Consider the following 23,226-nt stretch of genomic DNA (forward strand, 5'->3'; position numbering starts at 1 on the left):
ATCATTTAACTTAATTTAGCAAAACTATGTTTTAAGTTACCAAAAGATTTTGAAGTTATTTTTGAGTACATATACAATAACACACAATTATTAAAAAATTCACCTAAAAACTTTTTATCTTAGTTACATCTATTTAGTTTACTTGTTCCCAATAATTATGTTTAGATTACCTACAGAAACTTCATGAGACATTAGAAGTTGTCTCATGGCACCATCAGTTTTTTGCTGCCAACTTTTGTAACAAAATGAGTTTGTTTTATTTCGTAAACATAGGTGTAATGAAAGTTTTATTTTTAATGCTGATAACTCTAAAGACAACAAACTTAAATTAGCTTTAATATTGAATATTCTCCTAGATCATGTGATCCTGAAATTCATTTGGATTAGTTTCTGTTCTATTTTTGAGATTATACTCAATATCTATAGCACTTGTTTGTTTTTAAGCCAATTAAATAGAGCTCTCTTATGAACTAGTGTTGATAATACCATTTGGAGGTAGAAAAATATCACATATTTATAACAAACATACATAGACACACACATAAACACATAGACAGATGCAAATAGACATCTTATAGCTTGTGTTTTAAAATTTTCCACAGATTTTTTTGGGCAAGGATACTTCCATAGCAGTCTGCATCTCCAAAAGCTTCTTTCCCCTTTTGTTCCTTCAGTCTTAGGAATCAGGGATGGTCTAGATAACAGTTGCTGGAGAAGTTACAAGCTTTTTGAGATAAACAGGGGAGGTTAGTTGCTTATCAAGGACTGACATACCCATCCAATTACATTATCCTTAATTTGTTTCTTTCCCTCTGGGTACATAGTTTTATTTTAGCTTAGTGGGAAAGCCTAAAATAAATCCCTACCAGGCTTTGAATATCAGCTTCCAATTTGTCCACATTTCTGATGATAAGTTACTAAATCCTTTCAAATATCTTATCAGGTTTCAGCTGAGAAAAACAGTTTAGTTATTTCTGGCAGTATTAAACAATTCAATTAATTTTTAATTTTAGTTTCCCCTTGACTGTTGAAGGGAATAATGTAGCAGTTTGCCAGAAAATCTCTCAGAGTCTCATTAACTCTGGGAGGGGCCCATACAGGGCCCTCCTTCAAAGGTAGATATGGGGGTGTCTGTAAAGCCATTAACATAACAGACATTTGTATAATCTTTTCATTTAGGTACCTCTTACGTCTTAATTTTTAGCTTTTTGCAACAGAACTTTCGATAAGGTATTTTGGAATTTTGAAGCCTTTTGCTTTTAAGTGCACCTTTTAAATGATTTTTTCTAATTGGAACATTCCTTCTAATGGTCAGTGTAATTCCACTGAGGGCTCGGAGCAGTTTGGTAGAGCCCTAGCCACAAATGAAGGTCAACCCTTATTTCTGCCTAGTGATATCTGGTCGCAAATGGGGTTCAATCCACATTTCTGTTTGACCATATTTTGGTCCCTCAAACTGATGGTTACTAAGCCAAGCTCTCAGGACACCAAACAAGCTTAGTAAGATTTTGCAGGTCTTGGTAAATATTTACAGCTTCCAGAACCATAGTTTTTAAGCAGATGTGCTGGAACGTGGCACGCTTGATTCTTTAGAAATTAAAGATTGCATTCAGTTTGTCTGGTTTGCAGTTCTCAAATCTAGTGCATGGAAAGATAGGTTTTGGAAGCTCAAAGGAGCCCCAAAGTGGCCACTGTAATTTTAAATCATATTTTGTTTTATTGGTTCACAGGGATAAAAATTTACAAGAGTAAGGACCATAGTTCTTAAATATAAACCCAGCTGAAGTTCCCAAGTGAGAAACTTCTCAAGGACTTTTAGAAGATGAAATTCATGTTAAATCACGGCCAAAGAGTGAAGGAGACAAAGAGACACTGGCTGCAAGCCCCAGGTTGTTACCTGTGCTTCTGACCCACTGGCTACAGCTGTTTGAATAAGCAACACAAACAGAATTTGAGTACTCACCAGATAGGGAATAAACCCTTACAGATAGCAGTAGCTGTGAGCTGCCGTGAGCCAATTCAAAGAGAGAAAGCCTTCTAGAGCCAATAGCTGCAAGCTGCCTAAGGTGGCCCAGACAGGGAAACTTCCAGATGGCAGTAGCTGTGAGCTGGCTTGGAAACAATTGTCTCTTGGTTGATTGGCCCCAGATTAGGCTGTTGTCCCAGAATCTTAGAGAAAGGCAATGACCCCAAGCAAAGGGACGGAGATCAGAACCTGAGAGGACTAATGATTGGAGGAGCTGGCAGTCCATGGAAGTGGTGAGCACATAAGGGGACTTGTTATTGGTACTGAATCCATTTCCAGGGGATGCCAGTCCTGAAATGTGAGAGCGCTTCAGATCCCACTTGTGACACCAGATATGTTAACCTACAAAAACAGAGACCAGTTTAAGAGGCAAAGCATTTGAGACCAAAGAATTGCAATTTGGGGAGCACAGATGCAGATAGAAATCCAAATAGTGTTCTGCTAGGGAGTAAAAGGGGCCTTTAAAGGCAAAGAAGGGAGGTTGTATTACAAAGAATTTTAATTGGAGTTGGAGGCAGAGAGCTGGTCTTGACTAAACATTGATTGACTACTGATTCTATCTTCAGAAAGTCCATAATCCTCAGTCTTTATGATCAGGATGTCCATTGTCCTGCTGACTTGTCAAACAATTGCTTGTCAAACAGTTGCCATTTTGGCCCAGTCCCAAGTTTGGCCCAGTTCAAGGTTCAAGATGGCAAAGCAGTTTCTCTGGAAAGGCAGCTCCAACTCTAATTTACAATGGCTCCACTATAGTCAATTTTGACACAGAATATAAGTAAATTATATATAACATTTACCAATTTTGCTTCCCTACTTTCTTCCTAACACTGAGAATAGTTTTTCTTTTAGTTTTGGGTTACATGCTCTTTTAAGGATCTTATAACAGAAGATAGCATTAGTGTTGTTGGAAAGAATTCTTAGTGAAAGCATTAATAAGACATGTTCCCAGAGTAGTGTTTCCACAGTATGATTTGAAGTACTTACTGAGTGTTACTTGTACTGTTATGAAACAGAATGGGAAATTAAAATTGTCATAAAGTATCAAAGAATAGCTGAATATTTCCTGAATTGTGTTGATGGCACAAACAAAGGAAATTACAGTGACAGAGGAAAAATGTTTGACTCAAATCATCCACCTAACTTGAGTGATATCTATTCAAAAGATACACAAAATGTAGTTTTTTAGTGTTTTCACTGCAAAGATACAGAAAATATAGTTTTTTAGTGTTTTCACTGCCAATTTATTTTAGAACTAATTCTTATCCTCTATGTACAGTATTATGATTTAATAAAAGTTTTGTATTGAAATGAGCAAAAATGTGCAAGTGTAGTACTTACTTTCTGGTCAGAATAAGATAACATGACAAAGAGTACTTGTGTAATTTTATAATTATCTGAGTATTTTGGTTGAGTGAAGTAAAAGTAAATAACACTTTATGGTATCATGTTTCATGTTTGGTACTATTTTATCTTCTAAGTGTGTATAATTTTTAAAAGAGACTTTTGCCCACATGACTTCTTTTAAAAAAATAACTACATCAACTAAAAAGCTTCTGCACAGCAAAGGAAACCATCAACAAAACAAAAAGACAACCTAACAATTGGGAGAAGACATTTGCAAACTATACATCTGATAAGGGCTTAATCTCCAAAATATACAAAGAACTGATGCATCTCAACAACAAAAAAACTAACAACCCAATCAAAAAATGGGCAAAAGACCTGAACAGATATTTCTCCAAAGAAGATATACAGATGGCCAACAGACACATGAAAAGATGTTCAAAATCATTAACTATCAGGGAAATGCAAATCAAAACTACAATGAGATATCACCTCACGCCCGTCAGAATGGCTATAATTAACAAGACAGGAAACAACATATGTTGGAGAGGATGTGGAGAGAAGGGAACTCTCATACACTGCTGCTGGGAGTGCAAACTGGTACAGCCACTATGGAAAACAGTATGGAGATTCCTCAAAAAATCAAGGATAGAACTACCATATGATCCAGCTATTCCACTGCTGGGTATTTATCCAAAGAACTTGAAAACACCAATGCGTAAAGATACATGCACCCCTGTGTTCATTGCAGCGTTATTCACAATAGCCAAGACTTGGAACCAACCTAAGTGCCCATCAAGGGACGAATGGATAAAGAAGATGTGGTATATATACACAATGGAATACTACTCAGCCATAAGAAACGATGAAATCCAACCATTTGTAACAACATGGATGGACATTGAGGGTATTATGCAAAGTGAAATAAGTCAGAGGGAGAAGGTCAAATACCGTATGATCTCCCTCATTAAGTAGTAGATAACAGCAACAATAAACAAACACATAGAGACAGAGATTGGATTGGTGGTTACCAGAGGGGAAGGGGGGAGGGAGGAGGGCAAAAGGGATAATTCGGCATATTTGTGTGGTGATGGGTTGTAGTTAGTATTTGGGTGGTGAACATGATGTAATCTATGCAGAAATAGAAGTATAATGATGTACACCTGAAATTTATACAATGTTATAAACCAATGTTACTGCAATAAACAAAAAATTAAAAAATTAAATCTATGAAATGTGGAAATTATTAAAATAATATTTTTATATTATTTTAGAAATTGGGAAAATGAATGCTATGTTCCTGAGTGGGAAAAAAAATAAAAAATAAAATTAAAAAATAAATAAATAAATAAAATTTTAGTCCTTAGGAATCAAATGTCCTGCTGGATTGTAGTATATATAGTCCAACTAAAATTTTATTAAAATGAAGGTTAAAAATTTTCTCTTTAAGAAGGCACTATGGCCTGAATTGAGTTCAGAGGTGTAGACTTTTGTGTCTTTTCATTGATTACTTAAATGTTTGTGGCTTTGATACATAGCCTGTCTTCCAGTATATAAAGTAGTGATTCTTAAGCTTTAGCACACAAATCACCTGAGAGTATTTGTTAAAACATGTTATTCAGAGCTGCAACCACAGAGATTCTGATTTGTTAAGTCTAAGGCGGGGCCCACAAATTGGCATTTCAAGCATCATAGAGGATTCTGATTTAGGTGGGGTACATTTTGAGAAACACTCTCCTAAACAAGATACAGTAGAGTCAGAAGTTTAAAAACGGTTCATTTTCAATTTCAGTAATATTTACTGATCAGTTAGTATGTATCGTACGTTTTTGGAGCATCATCAAAGTTTATATTAGTATTACAGACTATTATTGAATTGTGTGGATTAAAGACAGTTTTATAAATTTCAGTAGCTACAGGTTGCTAGCATTTTGTTGCTTGTAAGAAGTGGTAGTTGGAAAAAATTCAGTAGCAAAAGAAAGACTACAGTTTTTTAAGAAATGGGAAGAAAACTGTTAAAGTGTAGACTGTAAATTTGAGTTTTTACATTTCAGCCTAAGGCATTAACAGTATTAAAGTGAAATGTATTTCTTCTCTATCCAGTCAATATACAGTGTACCCAATATACAGTATATGACATGGGATTATGTGTAATATTAATGGCTGATATACACATATGATATATGTATGTGTATTACAATACACATACATATATATGTATACATATGTGATATGTATATATGAGTCCCATGTATTTTTCACTTGTACTGTCTACATCTAGTATGGCCAGAACTCTCGTTTGTTAGCATTAACAGTTAAAAATTTTTATGTTAAATTAAAATTTTTTCATTTTGCATCTATTATTAATATTGTATATCCATAGCTGTCTGAGTAGAAAGCGATTTCCCATAACCTTATTATCTAGACTTGCTTCTTTTTCTTTTCAATCTGAAAAATTTTTGGATGTGCTTTGGTAGGCTGCCTTGCTTGATGTCTCTCAGAAATCTATGACATATTGCTTTCATGGTAGCAGGGTGAGGAAAATGACCTCATTTCCAGATAGACTCAGCTCTCTTCCTTTATCTTACTTGATGTTTCAGGGTGTGATAGTGGTAGAGAGTTGATATTGGTGGCAGTGACAGGAATGACAGCACTTTTTACCACTTGCTGGTGGAAGTAGAAAGCTGTCATGTTGGTGGTTACCAGAGGGGAAGGGGAGAGGGAGGAGGGCGAAAGGGATAATTCAGCACATGTGTGTGGTGATGGGTTGTAATTGGTATTTGAGTGGTGAACATGATGTAATCTATGCAGAAATAGAAGTATAATGATGTACACCTGAAATTTATACAATGTTATAAACCAATGTTACTGCAATAAACAAAAAATTAAAAAAATAAATAAAAAAAAGAAACCCATCTAATATATAAAAGCCAGGGGGAAAAAAAAGAAAAAAAGAAAGCTGTCATGCTTGAAAGCCGTGGATACAGTTTATAGAGGTCTGTAAAAATTGTGTGAATAGAAGGGTAGAGATACTTAGGATTATTTTTGCATGTTATTTTATCATGAGCAATGAGAGAAATATTATTGTGTTTAAGTTTGCTCATCTCTTTCTCCTGCAAAAATGAATATTCTTTTAAAGGATAATAGCTTTCATATTAGTATTGAGCACAATTTCCCATGTATTTCTATATCTGTATATCACTCTGTTCCAAACTTTTGTGAATTATTGTAATATTCTAATATTTATTCTACGTCTTATGTTGCAGTATATATTATATTATTAATCTGTCCAGTCTATCAACTGGAGTTTCTTTTTAGAAAAATTCTTTTCATTGTTTTGAATGCTTTTTAGAAAAAGTCTTCAAATTACTTTCCTTCTGTGAGCCCTAACCCTACAATTCTGTGTTCTCTTGGTATTTCTGTAAGAGCTGAGCATCTCTGAGTATTTTAGATTTTTTTCCTGCCTTACCTAGGTTTAATTATCTCCTTATTTTTCTCTTTTATAATATTATCTAAAATCCTTTTTTCCCTACCATTTATTACTAGTCATCTCATGTTTAGCTTTGAGTTCACTGCAGTCCCATAGGAGGCTTACATTCAGAAGGAGTACGTACAAGTGTCCACTTCTGAGATGTGAAGTACAAGTGTCCACCTCTGAGATGTGAAGAAAACAGGTTCCAAAAGTTTCCTTTAGTTATTTTATTTCTCATATTATTTAATGGAAAGAAAGAAAAGAAATATATTATTTTTGGGTTTTCCCTTGCTTCTTCCCTCCATTTAGAAAAATAACCTGCTTCAAAGTTTGCCAAGTTACCTTTCTTACCTTTTTCAATGATCTTTAAGTGTACCTTGAAGCTATTTATAATAGAAAAAGGTTTAAGTATTTGATATTTTATCAATATTATTTTTTAGAAATATTGCTATGTTTTTTAATTTTTAAAAACTTTTTATGCAGCCATTAACAAAGAATGAAGGAGATATATATATAATGAGTTGGATGGATATTCATAATGAATTATTAGGGAGAAAAAGCAAAGGATGATATTTATGTTTTTTACTTTCTATACCTTGGCATTTTTCCATTAAGTGTTTATAATTTTTTATAAGTAAAAAAAGTACTGAAGAAGAAAATATGTATTCATTGGAAAAAGTGAATAAACCAATATGCAAAATATAAAGTACATAATTTAAAGTATTAGTTTGAAATTTTCCTCTAGAATAGTTTTTAACAACTAGAACATTCTTGAATCATGTTATTTATTTTACTTAATTGAATTTTCTGCTTTGCCAGAAATTCTTTTTGCCGTTGGTAGCCATGTACTTTATACAAAGCATAATTAAAAAGTTCTTAGATCATTGAGGATAATCTAGTTTCTTATGGTCTTCCTTTTTAATTCTTCAACCTCATACACCAGTTGTCTTTCTAGTCAGTTGGCTTACCCTGTTGATTCTGCCTTCACATTGCCTGTCACGTCTATAAACTGCTTTGCAGAGCTACTGCCAGCACTTTTTGCCAAGCCTTTTATTACCTATCAAGGTGATGGCAACAGCTTCCCATTTCTGTGTCTTACCCAATCAACAGTTTGGTTTCTCAGCTTCCCATCTTCTGTGTCTTACCCAATCAACTCTTTCTACATACTGCTGTTTTATTATTATTTTTTTTGTAGCTCATTTCTCATTGTATTATTCCCCTGCTCAGATTTCTCTGCTGGCATTTAAGGCCTTCTGTCTTTTGGCCCCAATTTTTACTTATCAGATGAACTTCTCACTACTGTAATACTTTTCTTCTAAAGAGAACAATTTACTTTGCAGAATATGCTTCAGTAACTTCCTCAACAATGCTTTTGTTTATATTGTTCTTAAATCCAACATAATTACTTTCTTCTTAAGTCTGTTAAGAACTTTTTACTTTTTTTTTTATAGCACTTACCACATTCTGCCTTTTTTTCTAGAGATTGCCATACTTTTTAATACCTTGATTCCAGATTTTAAGCTCTGAGGGTAATGACTCTATTCCATGTGAATATCTGCCATATGAGTTATCTGCCATAATGCTTTCTACATTGTAAGAATTCAAATGTTAATTGAATTCCAAAGCTTACTTAAATGTACAGTCATAGTCTTGAAATTACCATGTTGAATAAAGACCTACTAAGCACCTGTTTTCTTATACTTTTAGATTTTCACCTTTAAATGTAATCTCAGTTAATTGAGGAGTTTGATATTTAATGCCCAGAGAACTGAGATTTTGCTGTAATTTTATTTGGGGGATTAAAAAATAGACACATACCTAAAAATTGACTTACTATGGCTGAGAAATACAGAATCATTATGAAGAGCATTTTTTAAAAGCATAATGGTAAATAATTTAATTTTTGTAATAGGTTGAACATCTGTTGGGTACAAGTTGGTAGAATAATAACTTCCTTAAATTAGCAAACAAAACAAAAGATAAAATAACAGTTCCATAACTTGAGTTCATCTTTGATTAGTTTTTAAAATAATAGTTCTTATTTCTATAGTTTTGAAGGATTAACCCAGTTAACTATATAGAAATTGATATCTATGTCTGTGATTTGTGGCATATGGGTAGAAACATATAATTTTAAGAAGGATTTCATATTGAGCTTACCTTTGCATTTAAAATTTTCATTCTAACATGAAAAATTAGCATTAATCCTATTTTTGTAAAATTATTTGAAATAAAGTGAAAAATTTACATGTTATGGTGAAGGTCATCATGAGGAAAAAAAAATTCACCTTTTCATAGAACAAACATTTAATTTAAAAAACTGGTCTAAGCTTTTCATTCTCTCATTTAAGCTGAGGTCAGTAATTGCAAACGTTTGTGACTTGTTTTTAAAAGCTAAACTTACATATTACGTACTATTTAACTTATTAAAAAGCTATTAGAAGTTCTCTGGTAAGAATGAATTTTCTTTATTATAAATCAGTTGGTACATTTTATATGAAAGATCATTACAGATAAGCAAAAGTGTTTGTTAATTGTTCCCATTTCAACTGTAGAAATAATAACAGTTTATAGGGCAATATTATAATATTTGCCATTTAGTTCTTGTTTTGTTAGATTTCTTATTACAGAGAACAAGAGATCATGAAAGCAGTTTAGGTAAATATATTAGAAAAACGTTTTTTAACTGAGTTCTTTGGCATGCTTTATAGACTTGAAGATTAAAAATATTTAAAACACAAAGGGTTTTCTCTTAATATGAAAACTCTAAAAATAGTCTAATTTTTATTAGCTTATAAAACTAAATATTAAAATTTTAATTTATGCTCAGAAGGCCAAGTATAAAATTAGTTTAAAATAATTTTTAATATGTTAGGAGATATTTTGTGCCAAATATATTTATTGAATGAAAAGTTTTTTAATATCTTTATCTATGAAGTCTTAATTTCTCTTCAGGGTTTCAAAAAATGTCTTGCTTATGGTACATTTTGTCAAAGGGAAGCATTTCTTTAATTCCATAAAGGAGTGGAAAGTAAGTCAGAAGGAAACGGTGCCTTTGCCAAGATTTGACATTATGTTAATATTGTTGTCAGAAATAAACCACTATTAAATTTGCCATGTAAACTCAGTGAATTCAAGCTATTGCATGGTGCTCATTTCCCCAAGGATTAGGGTATTCAGTAAACTAGATTGGATGAATCTCATTTATTTACATAAAACTGTTATATTATTGAATTGTTTGACACAAAAAGTTTTTTATTTAAAAATGAGTTGCTACTTGATTTAGTGAATATGGTGTTAAAAAAAAAGAATAAAAATTGTCCAGTTAACCCAGTTATAGGGTAGTATTTGCCTACTTTAACTTATTGCTATTGTTCTGATACAGTGATAATTAGCACTCATTGGTAGATTATTAGATCATAACAATTGGAAAATATTTGATTAATATGAGATTCCCAAAGCTGATATCTATAGTTAGGATTACTAAATTCATAGTTTTTAAACATGAATTGAGGATTGGAGACAAAATGCTTAAAGTTAAGTGATGTAGAGTAAAAAAAATTGATAAGATTTATTGCCGCTTTAATGATTTTCAAGGTGGAAATAGAACTACTGTATTTTGAAACATTTGCGAGCAATGATAGTGTAGAAACATTGTGTAAATTCAGTTTTTCTAAAGTTGCTACGTCTCTAAAATACATAGCAGTAGTTGGCTTTGTTAAGCTTTTCTACAATGATATAAGGTCTTTTTTCTTCCTTGTATTCAGATTTTAATAGTTAACTTCTATTATACAAAAAAGCCAGTTTGAAAAATGTTAGCAAGTCAGTTTATTTTAATGCACTGGTTTGTACCACTATACAGTATTAGTCCAGAGCATTAGGCTTAGACTCAAGCAAAGTGGGGAAGGAAGAAAGAGGCTGGTGCTTTAGTTTTCTTCCTTCCTTTTATTGTCAGTTCATTTGTATATTATAGGCATAGTGCCCTTGATAGTAGAAAATCAATCTCTTTTTCATAACAGACTTGAATTTCAAAGTTTTCCTATCTTGGTGTGCATATACGGAGTTGTTTGTTTTTTTGGTTCTTGAATTTTAAAATCCTGGTTAATCCTACAATTTTCTACATTCAAAAAAGGATAAAGTTTCATACATAGTTCATTATTTTTGATGCATTAAATATTATAGCAAGTAGACTATGCCAGAAAACATGACATAATTGTACAGAAAATCCTGAATTATTTGGATTGTTTGTAGCCCATAATTTTAGTTCTTATGTCAAAATGCTATTCCGGTTGTCATCATATAAATATATCTATCTATAATTTGTGGCTTAGAAACAATACACTTTATAAAAAAAAAAACAGCAAGGATTCCTGTGTCAGTTACATTTTAAAGTTGTACACTGTTTTAAGGCTATGTATTTATTCTTTAGAAAACATGACTTACATGAGTATCTTCTGATGGACATAATATTGACAAAATATACATATGATGTTACTTTAACAAACTGCCATGCAACAAATACATTAAGTAATGAAGAAAGAGAATATATATGACCTAATCTAATCTTGACATTTACATTGAAAATTTACAACATAACCAATACTTAAAATGTTTTTTCTTATATTTGGCAGTAATTTTATTTTTTACAGTTTAAATTTAAAACTTCTGAATGTGAGTTTGGTGAAACTTAGACATTCTCCTAGTCTGTGACAACCTGAGGTACTAAACATTTTTCTCTTATTTCACTATCTTCAAAGGTAATTTTTTTATTTCTCTTAGGATCTATCCAAGAGTTGTGTATTACGGCATTATTAGGCATGGGGTCAGCTTCCACTATGGAAACAACTCGCTTTTTCATTTTACTTTTCAAGACCTTTTGAAATTTTTGTCTAGTGAATGCATATAATAGAGGGTGGAATATAGTTGTTCCATAAGCCATGACTAGAAAACACAACCTTAATTTTACTAAAAGGTCACTTGGGCCTAAACATAAAATGGTGGTATTTAAAACAGAAATTGGTGTCCAGCAGAGAAGAAATGTAGAAATAATCAATAAAGACATTCTGAAGACTCTTTTTTGCCTTTCTCGTCGTTCACGGTGTCGTTTCACAGCTCGCCGGAGGGCAATTATTACAGAGACTGAAGTTCTTACACCAAAGACTACATTTCTCCCACCACTGCTTTGTGACATGTCTGTAGTCTCATGTTGCGTGGTTAGAGAAATTGTCTTTTTCTTTCTTGCTTTCTTCTTCTGCCCTGTTGAAAATCTTGTGCCTATTCGAATATTAAGAGCCTGAAGTATTTTGGTGTATGTGATTAACATTACTATGACAGTGAAAAAGAATATTGGGATCTGTACTAGCAGATGATAATACATTCCCAGTTCAGTGTAGTATTCATTTGTACTGACACACAAAAGTGTCTTGTTCTCCCATGTATTTCCACTTTGAAGACTGAAAAAATTTACCTCAATAAAGGGAATCAGGAAAGAGAAAAATGAAAAAATCCAAATGGATATCATTAGCATTACAGCTCTGCCCATTGTCAGAATTCGGTTTGCAGGTTTTACAGAGATGTCATATCTGTCCAAAGTGATAGCAAAGACGTTGATTGCTGTTGAGACACTTGCAAAAGATACACAGGCCTCATGGAAACAGCAGATGAGAGCAGTGTTACTCTCCAGTGAAAGCAGAAGGATAACTATAGTTAGAGGAATACATCCCACACAAATTATTACATCAAGTACGTGAAGATTCATTGTAATAATGTTACTGACAGAGTTGATTAAGTTGGATTTCATGCAGTAAAGTACCAACACGGTGAGGTTGCTGCCAAGTCCCAACACAATTTCTAACATAAGAAATCCGGTGAGAGACACTTGAAAGCTTAATGGATATGATAGTGGTTGGTACATATTGGTGTTGATGTCATCAATGTCATCTTGCACTGTAATGTTAGATTCAGACTGCATGTTGATTTCCAGAATGAGAGAAAAACACATTCTTTTGGAGCAGTTGGCTTTTTCCCTAGAAAGTGAAATAGAATAAACTATTTGATATTTGGCAATTTAAATGATGTATAAAACGTATTCTTTGTAAAAAATCTTTTTATTGTGTACTTCGTTAATTTTTAAGTTTGTAAACTGTTAATGGAAAATGTAGAATTAGGAAACGTCAAGCTTGCATTGTTTTGATGTAAAAGGAAATTAGGCTCTCCCGTTGAAGAAATAACTATATAGGCATTACTCCTATATAGTTCAAAATTATTTGAAGGGCTAAAAAAGGTTTTCCTTATCTGTTTTCAAGCTTATTGACATTCAGTATATTTTTTGTATAATAAAACTACCAAGTATGCAAAACTAATTTTTATTTTAAGATTTCATTTTAAAATGTTGTGAATAGGTGGGAAATAAATGCTATTTTAATTTGTTGTAGCATAATTAGTGTAGGTGTAATTATTCCCCTGAGATTTCAAATGAACAGGACAAGTGTTCATTTAAAATGATAAATAGCACAGAGTGTTAGTTTGTTTTAAACCATTTTGTACATGTTCTTGGTGAAATTTGTATTTAGAAGTCAGCAGTGTGCTTGGGGATATTTGGAGTTATTTCCCACAGAAGTAGAGAAATGATAAATATTTCATATTTTGCAGTGAAAATGCTCAGTGAACTTTATAATGAGCAAACTTATGTTATAAAAACTGGAAGAAAAAGGACATCATGTTAAAGTAACAAAGTTTGGTAAAAGAGCACTGATCACTCCTATGAATGATTTATTTTGTGACCACACCCTCTCTTATCTTGTGGAAGGAGAAAATTGAAATTTAGTATCATATTAAATAGCCATTTTTGAAGTGGTTTAAAATAATATATCAGTTGATTTTATTTGTTTAAATAATTTTTAGTAAAAAATGTAATTTTAGGGAAAAGGAGTATCTGAAGCCTATTTTCTGAGGAATATTTTAAAGTTATACATTCCTTGTGAAACCTTTTGTATAAATCACCCACTGTATATAATTTTGAGGAAAATTAAAAAAAAACCAAACTCTTGCTAATTCATGCAAATCTGTATTTTAATATAGAGAGGTTTAGAGTAATTTATAAAAATAATGTCTGATTTTCTGGGCTAAAATGTCAGTAATCAGTGTACTCAGTTAAAATATAAAATCATACAACCAACTATATTTCACATTTCAAGTACAGCATTTTGACTGCAAAGTAGTAATCAAACATAAATTGTAAAAGCTACTAATTTTCAAAGTTCATATTAACCTTTCACATGATGTAACCTTTGACAAGTTTTAGAATATAATTTTATTTATGCATATTGTTTTAAGAGTAATATTTCAGAAACAAATGATAACATTATTAATTTCTTTCGAACTTGGCATAGAGTATTACTACAGGCATATATTCGAGTAAGTGAAGATCTTCGCTAACATTGAAATCCTATAAATTGGAAAATTTTAAGTGTGCCAGATTTTCTGAACTGACAGATTAAACATCAGGTCTTTTTCACATCAGTTAGATTTATAATTAAATAAAGCAGAAATGTCAAGTTAGACGATAATTAAGAAAAATGCATCTCCTCTAGAGCAAGCTTGTTTTCTTTTGTAAATGTTAAACAGTGTGGTGGGGTGCATGCATCTTCTGACCTACCTGTTTGCTGTTGCCTTATGAGCCTTTTGGCTCGCTATAGTTTTTCACAAATTGATACATGATGTCATTGACAGATTTGGACATGAATTTTTACCTGACAACAGTGAAGTAGCTGTGTTTTATTTCATGTCTTGTAGGAATTCTTTCAGTTTCTCTCCAATACTTCAACTGCATGAATTGTAAGATTTAGTTGGCTGATGGATTTCTAAAGACCAGTACGAAATATTTGTGTTTGTTTTGTCTTAAAAAGTCACGACCAACAGAAACTTCCTCAAATGATAAGAATTATATTTCCCTTTGAGGGCTTGTATGATGGTGTCTCTTTATTTTCCAGAACATAATGATAACAAAAGAGGAAACATAAGGTTTCTAGCTTCCAAAATATATTTAGACATCCTTTTGTTACAAATCTGTCTGTTTCTATAGCAGTCCTCATTAGTTTGAAATGATTTCTTGATCACATAACTTGCTTTATATTATAAATCCGGTCCACGTTCTTTTGATAAAAGCCATCTGGTATTTAATCTGGTTTGTTCTCATTAGAACAGGATACATAATTGGTCATAAAACTCAGATGGAAAAATCCTTTAATAATATCAATTGATACGAATATCTGAATATTTAGTGCAGAAAATACTTGCTAAAGCTCCGTTTAGCTTGCTGGTAATGTATAGCATTCTCCTTTTGGCAATCCTTGTTTCATTGTTTCTTCAAGAATCAGTGGCTCCACGATTCTGGGATGTTAAAGTATAAACTCCTCCTTTAAAAATGCTCACCATTTTGTTTTCAGGCTTTTACAGTTATATTGTTTTTCTTTTTTTGTGGCTATTTCATATAGCATCTTCTTAGGATGATTACTGTCGATGTGTTATATCCCAGCAGTAATTTAGACCTATATTCTCTGGTTTTAACTCCTTAATGTCTTAAAATCATGTGTTACAAAAATATCCTGCAGTTTGTGGTTCAGACAGCTAGGGAGATGCTCAGTCAGATGCATTCTTCATATTTTCAGTTGTAAATACTGAATTAGTTGCTGTGGGCCCTTGTGAAAAAGAAAAAAAAAAATGGTTAAGAAATAGGGTTCCTAATAATTTCCAATTAATTGAAAGTTACTTTGGTTTTGTTTATTTTAACACCATGCACAGTAAGCAAACTGCATTATTAAAGCCAGAGCTTATATATAAATTTAAGGGTTTCTTTAAATAAAATATTCTCTTTTCTGAGCAAAAATTGTAAATATTATGTTATTTAATACCAGAGTTAACATTACAAACATAATCATGAAAGAAAAGCTGCATTTATAAAACTAATTTCTGCTCTCATTTTAGGAGCTAACCTGTATTTTCAGAGATTATGAGCAATTAGCATACACTAAACATACTGTCATTCCCTCTTTATGATAAATTTAACAATATTTCCTTCTGTAAAATACTGTAGCTTGCTTATTAGCACATGGTTTGAATTTTAACTGATTAAAACAGATTCCATGATAAGATATAAATTTTCATAGATATTCATGTAGTTAAAATGTACAAGGTAATGCAAAATGTAACTGCAAATTAAATAATTTTCAGTGAACATGCCCAGTAATAAACTTAACCTGAAATTGAGTAATAAATAATAGCTAAATTATAAACCTGATTCTTTTAAGAAATACAAGCATTATTTGAACACTTGAGAAAAACTGTACTGATGACATTAAGAATATTTAGTATGTCTGAAGTGACTTAAAAGCTGATGTCTTCATAGTGAATCAACAAAGAATATTCTTTGTATTTAACGTTACATCCCAAAATATTACATTTAAAATATATCATGTCTTAAAAGAAATAGATCTAAAAATACATGTTTAGCAATAGTAGAATTAAGCAAATAAACTCTTAAAATTTAGGCTGAAATTTTTCAAAGTAATTTTACCCCACTATGCAGGTTCACAAGCAGCTGGATACTATAATAAGGAACACATCTTACCTCCACTAAAGATTTGATAAATTCTTGATGTAGTTGAAGCGTTTCCAGTTTTGATGGATTCATTTTGTTCACTTGTTAGTAGAGGACGGGGGGAAGAGGGTCATAAACATCTCTTCGAAAAAGACCTTAATGAAAATATGTGTCTGTACTGTGCCATTGTTTCAGCAGTACTGCTAATGTATGGAACATGTAGTGCTGCTTAGAGCCTGCTGCAGTCTCTCACTCTTCCTACTGTGGAATCAATAAGAATCTGAAAATACGTAATGAAAGTAATTTAACATACTGAAGGCTTCTTGTCTCCAGAGACAACATTTAGATTCAGTCTTTCTAAAAAGGAACGGCACTGCTTTTCAGAGCAAAGTCTGTTCTGGGCAGCTTTTGCAGAATGACAGCCTACCTTGTCGCTTCGTTCCACTGCAGAGAGATGCAGTGCATTCACTAATTTTGATTGGTCAGTTGTATTGGGCTTAAACTGTGCTTCATATGTACAGCAGGGATTTTTTTCCCCTCACTGTTTTATATAAGGGTGCTTTTTAAAAATGCTATATTTATAAGTGGTTGTATGTTGCTCTTAAATAGAATATGAGTAAATTACTCTTTTAAGAATGTATATTGTATTCTGGTTTGCTGTTCACTTATGCTAAACATTAAAAAATGCAGGGAGGTGGAGGGGATCAAGAAAAAATTACATATTCTTTTTAAAGCCTGGATAATTGCACTTGAGAATATTTTCGTGGTATATATGTTTTTGGTTGAGAGTCTTTGTTCTACAGATAGAAAGCCACTGCATCTTTACTGTGAACCACATTGAATTTCAACTAGTTTGTTTGTATTCAAGTCATCTTCTCTGTGTATTTCAAATTGTTGTGAACAACTCAAGGTGTTAAACGCTGTTCTGAGTGCAATATTCATTCATTCACATATTCATTCATTCGAAATATTAATCAGATTTATCTAAGGTGATTATACCCTAAAATGTTTTTTAAAAATTTCGTTGCTATTAGCATAGTCTCAGTGTATAAAGATTTAATCATGTGCATTACGAGGTTACTACTCAGTCTTCACCTTTGGTAAACCTTTTATTCAGTAGATATATACTGACCGTTTGTCATAATGTTTTATTTGAACTGGCTATTTCTATTTTTAACCTGGGCATTTTTAGTGGATTGCCATTCCTTAAATATTATATGTAACTATGTGCTAATGTTATTGGGTAAATATATTGGTAAAGGAAAAAGGAAGTTACATGTCTTCGTAAGTTATAAAACTAAATAATGTTAAGATAGATATGCTGTTGAAAGAATGAAAGTAATGGTATAAGTAATTAACTTAAAATATTGCTTTAAAATTAAATTTCTAGTAACTTTGGTTACCTAGATAATTTTCTGTTCTCAATATTGAGGAGAATGTTTCTAGACTTGAGCATATGAAGTGGCTGGATTCTATATCTGTTGACAAAATAGAAGACGTATTGCAATGACTGTTACTAGAATATTGATCATCACCTATTTCTATTATTTTAGGAATATTAGTGATCTTCACTTTTTAAAATGTATGCTAAGTTCTTAATTTGTAATTGGAATTATTCTTTTATAATTTTGAAAAGCAGTATACATTTTTATAATCTTCTGGTAGTGTTAAACTTCACAGGGGGCTAGCTGAGTAGTATATGAGTTTTGAATTGCATTTCTTTAGAAGTTGAGAGTAATGTGGTGGAAAATTTTGTTGTGAATTTCTAAAATTTTCTGCACAGCTTTGGGTGGCAAGGCTTTGGTAATGCTAAAAATTAAAATGTTGTGCTACTTTTCATGCATTTTGAATGCTGGAGAAAAGGATCTTGTTAGAATGCCAGCCATGTTGAAAGATAGCACGGGTGCACGCGTGCGCACGCACACAGAAACACACACACACACACACACAGTATTATTTTAAGCTTAAAACTAAAACTAGAGAAAAGATATTAGCATCAGTTGAAACTTGGCGGTGGGAACAAGAAATTATTAACATACTGAAGTGCATATAGTGCTTTTCTGCCAAAGAGTTCAACTGTTTTCTTATATTTATCTTAAAAATATCCCCATGAAGTATAGGAAAGCAAGGCACAGAGAAGTTTAATGACTTGAAAAAGTCTAGGTAAGTTAGTAGCAGAGCCAGTGATAGAACTCTGCAAACCCCCTCTACCTATTGTTGGCCCCCTCTCTCTCTGGAAAATTCTGAAGGTACTTAGGACTTAGAATTGGATGATCTGGGTTCAGTCACTGTTTATTAGTTATATGACTTTTGGCAAGTCAAGCATACTCTGGATCACATTATAGCTTTGATTCTTTTTGTTGAAATATATTTTTGTGCTTTGTTTAAATCTCTCTGAAACAGTATTTCCAAGTTATATTCAGACTATTTTGAAAAAACAAATTCAGGGATCTCTGTAAGAAATAATGGCAGCAAAAAACTCAGGTCTGGACGTTGCTCTTTCTTCCCTGTGCAAGTGACTTGTGGTTAAAGATACATTAGATATTGCAAACAACATTTATTTTTAATTGCATACAATGTTTATATGGTTTTGTTTTTGAAAACCACCAATTCTTTTGGTGATTACAAGGTTCTCTGATTTCTTACCAGGATAATTCTAACTTCCTTTGTTTTTCACAAAGATGAAAATATCTAAACCACTGGATTGAGAATATATTATTTTCATGAAAAAAGTTAATATCAAATTACATATGTCAAAATTCACAAAGATCTTATTTTCATAGTAACACATTTTCACACTTGTGCATTTAATACATTATGTATTCATATAGGATACTAATTGTGAAAAATGCTACAATTGGTGATTTAAAATCAAATTTTATATGTTCTAAAATAGATTAATTATTAGTTAGTCAGTAGCCTGGGAGAGCAGTTTAACTTTCCTAATGATAATTAAATAACAGATATGAATCTAACCCCCAAATAGCTCTATTAAAATCTTTTTTCACTAGTTATGTTTTTTTTGGTTATTAATGTTTTGATTGCATAGGAATTTTAATTCCTAAAATTTCTGATATAGGAGTCTTTGATTTTTAATTTTATACATTTGCTTTCTTAAGTTTGGACAACTGTGGGTGTAGGAGAGTAATTTATTATTCACATTTACATTGTACTGTTCATATCAGATCATTCTTATCCAGCTTATGTCTAGTTCTGATGCTACATTTTTGATGATTGTGAATTTGTAAGTAAAAAAAATTCAGCTTTGTGAAATATTGGGATTAACCACAACTGAAAGTGCTTTGAAACTGTCTGCAAAAACAGTTTCTAATTGCTGAAAAATCATTTTTTAAATTGTCTTGCTTCAAGGGTGCTTTTTCAGTGAGTACTTAACATAGCTAACTTCCAACTCTTTCTGATACTGGAGCCCAAGGAAGAATGATATTTCAAAATGCTTTTTTATTTTTTTTGTGAGGAAGATCAGCCCTGAACTAACATCCATGCCAATCCTCCTCTTTTCTTTGCTGAGGAAGACTGGCCCTGGGCTAACATCCGCGCCCATCTTCCTCCACTTTATATGGGAGGCTGCCACAGCATGGCCTGACAAGCAGTGCATCGGTGCGTGCTTGGGATCCGAACCCAGGCTGCCAGCAGCGGAGCATGAGCGCTCGACCACCACGCCACAGGGCCGGCCCCAAGAATGGATATTTCGGTTTACAGCCAATGCAGAAATTTCATTTGGCTTCTCAACTTGAAACTTCTTTCACAACAAATGTTTTATCAGAAAAATAGAAATGAACCATCTGCTGAAACCTCCATCACGTGGGGGGTAGCCAAAGCAGTAGAGAGTCAATAATATTGGTGATTCGTTATCTATATAAGTGAATAATTGAAAACTGATTATAATTGGATAAAGTACATGGATCAGAATTATATACTATAACAGAAAAACTCCACAAAGTATTCTTCCTCATCCTTATCTACCTCACCTAAGTTGGGTATTTAAAATTTTTGACGTTTGTTTTTCACACTATGTATTTGTAGGTCATTTGCCAGCATCACATATATTATAAAAAATAAATAAATATATTTCTTCCCATTTTCTCATCCAAACCTAGATTTTGGACCCTGTGACTATTACTACTTTTAATCTCCATTTGTTATCCTGCTGTTGGCACATTGTCTTTGGGGCCTTGTCCTAATTATTACCATCCCTGCCCCCAATTTTCTGGTCGTTTTGACTGCTCTATATTCCAGTTTGTGTCCTTAAATATTATGGATTTTGTTGATATTTTTCTCTTATATTTTCATCAAAGAATCACACAGTCATGTTTGTAATTTTTCCATGTTGATTTCTCTTTTTTTCTGTTGCTTCATTTTCTTTGCGTAATTCTCCTATTGTAGGTTATTATGCAGAATCAAATTGATTTCTGTGTCCTGAATTCAAGTCAGTTGATGAACTAGATTATGTATTTAACAAAGCTGTGGCAAATCCTCTGTTCTGTTATGAGTCCTGTGTTCTGGTGGGAGATGTAGCTGAATGGCTGTCTATGAGCTAGTAGTCTATTATTGAAATTAGTTAGACACATAATGCTTTTGTAAGAAGGCTGCCATTCTTTGTATGTAGAGCCAAAGAAAGGTCGAGTTCCACTATAGACTCAGTAATTTCCATGGTACTACTTGGAGCATCCATTTGGGAAAATGGATGCATTTTAAGAGTTTACTAAGAATAGTTATCAGCTATGCTCACTGGTGACTTTATGGTACCAAAATAAAGCAATATATCTTCAGTTACTGCTACCTTCTAGTCACCATTTAGGAATAATACTATCTACAAAAAGTTCTGCTGTGATTTTGATTGATCTTGCGGAGGATTTATGGATCAATTTGGGGAGAATTTGACATCTTAACAATATTGAGTCTTCCAATTTCTGGACACAGCATCTCTATTATTTTTAGGTCTTCTTTGATTTATCAGTGTTTTATAGTATTTAGCTTATAGATCCTGCACATATTTTGTTAGATTTGTACCTCATTATTTCATTTCTTTAGTGCTATTGATGTAACACCTAATTTTTAAAACAAAATTCTAATTGTTTATTTTTAGTATATAGAAATACAATTGCTTTTGTATATTGACCTCATATCCTGCAACTTTACTAAACTCGTATATTAGTCTTGTGAATTCCATGATATTTTCTATATAGACAATTAATGTTGTCTGCAAATAGAGACAGTTTACTTCTTGAACTATGTGTGACTTTTGTTTCTTTTCTTGCCTTATTGTACTGCCTAGGACCTCTGGTATTAGATTTGATAGGAGTGTGTTGCGAGAAGCAATCTGCCACAGGACCTGAGCATCCCTAAATGTCCTAGGGCATGCTGGGTATTGCTGGGTATGCCAAGAATGCAAACACCTAACTGTTCTTTACCTTAGTCCATTTCTCTGGGTTGTGTTTGAAGCTAGCAACCTTGAGGGATGCAATAATGACTCCCCAGACAAAGAGCAGACTTGCTTCTGCTTAACCATAAAAATGGTAGATTTTCCAAGCTCACTGTTCTTTGGCCATGATGCAAACCACTGTATACAGAGTTTCCACCTAGGCCCCTCTACCAGGGGGCTTGGAGGGGAAGGTGAACTGGCACTGACATGATCCTCCTACTGCTGCTGCGTCATGGGTAATAAAGTCCTTTGCCTCTGACCCAGGCATCCTGTGACTTTGCTGGCATCCATAACAGAAACAGGCTAGCTTCATAGCTTACAAGTAGGGTAAAATCCTAGACCTTTCACAGTTTTTGACAATTTTGGCAACAAGGACTTGGTGTTGACAGAAACATGGCTTTCTGCAAGGGAAAAAACAAGAGTTTAGGGGATATGAGATCTGGTAGCAAATGCTCTTGTTTAAGTGGTGGGCTAGTAGATCCCCTAAAGACTTATCTGTTAATTAGTTTTTAGAGGCTGAGCAGTGAGAGGTAGAATTAAATGAAGCTGCCCCAATGGTGCTTTGGTTGTTGCTCACTCTAGGCTGGAGGAGGAAAGAATGTTATTACATCAATGAGGCAGCAAGCCTCTGGGCCCTAGGCAAAGGCGGTATGGCTGTAGCTGCTGAATCAAGGGCTCTCCAGAGCTAAAATAAAAGGTGTCAGCAATGAGGATACAGAGCTTTTTTGCTTTGTTTTGTTTTTATTGAGGTAACATTGGTTTATAACATTATATAAATTTCAAGGGTACATCATTATATTTCGACTTCTGTATAGACTACAGAAGCTTTGGGTAGGATGCAGAGCTTTGGGTAGACTGAATACATTATAAGTTTGTTGAGTCCAAGTAGGCAGACACTTGAAAGTGAATATAAATGCAGTCTTGCTTATTGGTGCAGAGCTACTCTTTCCCTCTGTGCCCTCTGATTCCTCTCTCCCCCTCTGCTCTAGCCTTAGCTGCTTAAGGTAAAAGCCAAGTATGACTGAGACCCTCAAGGAGGGGGAGGAATTCAAACTTTTATAGCTCTGTTCAGCAAGGGAGGCTGAAGGCACTGAAGACTGCAGAGTGGAGCTGTAGCAGTGTGCACAAGGGCAAATTAAGGGCCCCTAGGCCCAGGCACTTGGCGAAGCTCGGAGGTATGAGAAAGGAAGCAGCCCCAACCCTGGGCTGAGGAGCCAAGCAGAAGAAAAGCCTCCCACCACCTCCGCACTCCTCTGCAGGCTAGCCTCCTCCACTACCCTGTACTCCCTATGCTCCTGGTCAGAAAATAATGTAGTCTCCTGGCAGCTATGGCTATAGTCCCT

At 33.2% G+C, this 23,226-nt stretch overlaps 2 protein-coding genes across 3 annotated transcripts in view; one reads left to right on the forward strand and one right to left on the reverse strand.

Annotated features, from left to right (window-relative positions):
• Positions 1 to 23,226, forward strand: part of COG5 (component of oligomeric golgi complex 5) — a 373,883-nt gene that overhangs the window by 77,043 nt on the left and 273,614 nt on the right. The window lies entirely within an intron of this gene.
• On the reverse strand, positions 11,542 to 14,673 carry GPR22 (G protein-coupled receptor 22). The gene is made up of 2 exons (XM_004439290.3): positions 14,594 to 14,673; positions 11,542 to 12,868 (listed from the first exon to the last, which is right to left on the reverse strand). The coding sequence occupies exons 1-2, from the start codon at positions 14,671 to 14,673 to the stop codon at positions 11,542 to 11,544; spliced, it is 1,407 nt and encodes a 468-aa protein (XP_004439347.1).

This window comes from Ceratotherium simum, chromosome 1, assembly GCF_057802395.1.
Source record: "Ceratotherium simum simum isolate JZ-2026a chromosome 1, ASM5780239v1, whole genome shotgun sequence".
Classification (NCBI taxonomy): domain Eukaryota; kingdom Metazoa; phylum Chordata; class Mammalia; order Perissodactyla; family Rhinocerotidae; genus Ceratotherium; species Ceratotherium simum.

Coding starts and splice junctions, on each gene's coding strand:
- GPR22 (XM_004439290.3), bottom strand. CDS start 14,673: ATGCAGTTGAAGTATTGGAGAGAAACTGAAAGAATTCCTACAAGACAT. Junction 12,869..14,593: donor AGCTACTTCACTGTTGTCAG/GTAAAAATTCAT, acceptor TTCACTTTCTAG/GGAAAAAGCCAACTGCTCCA.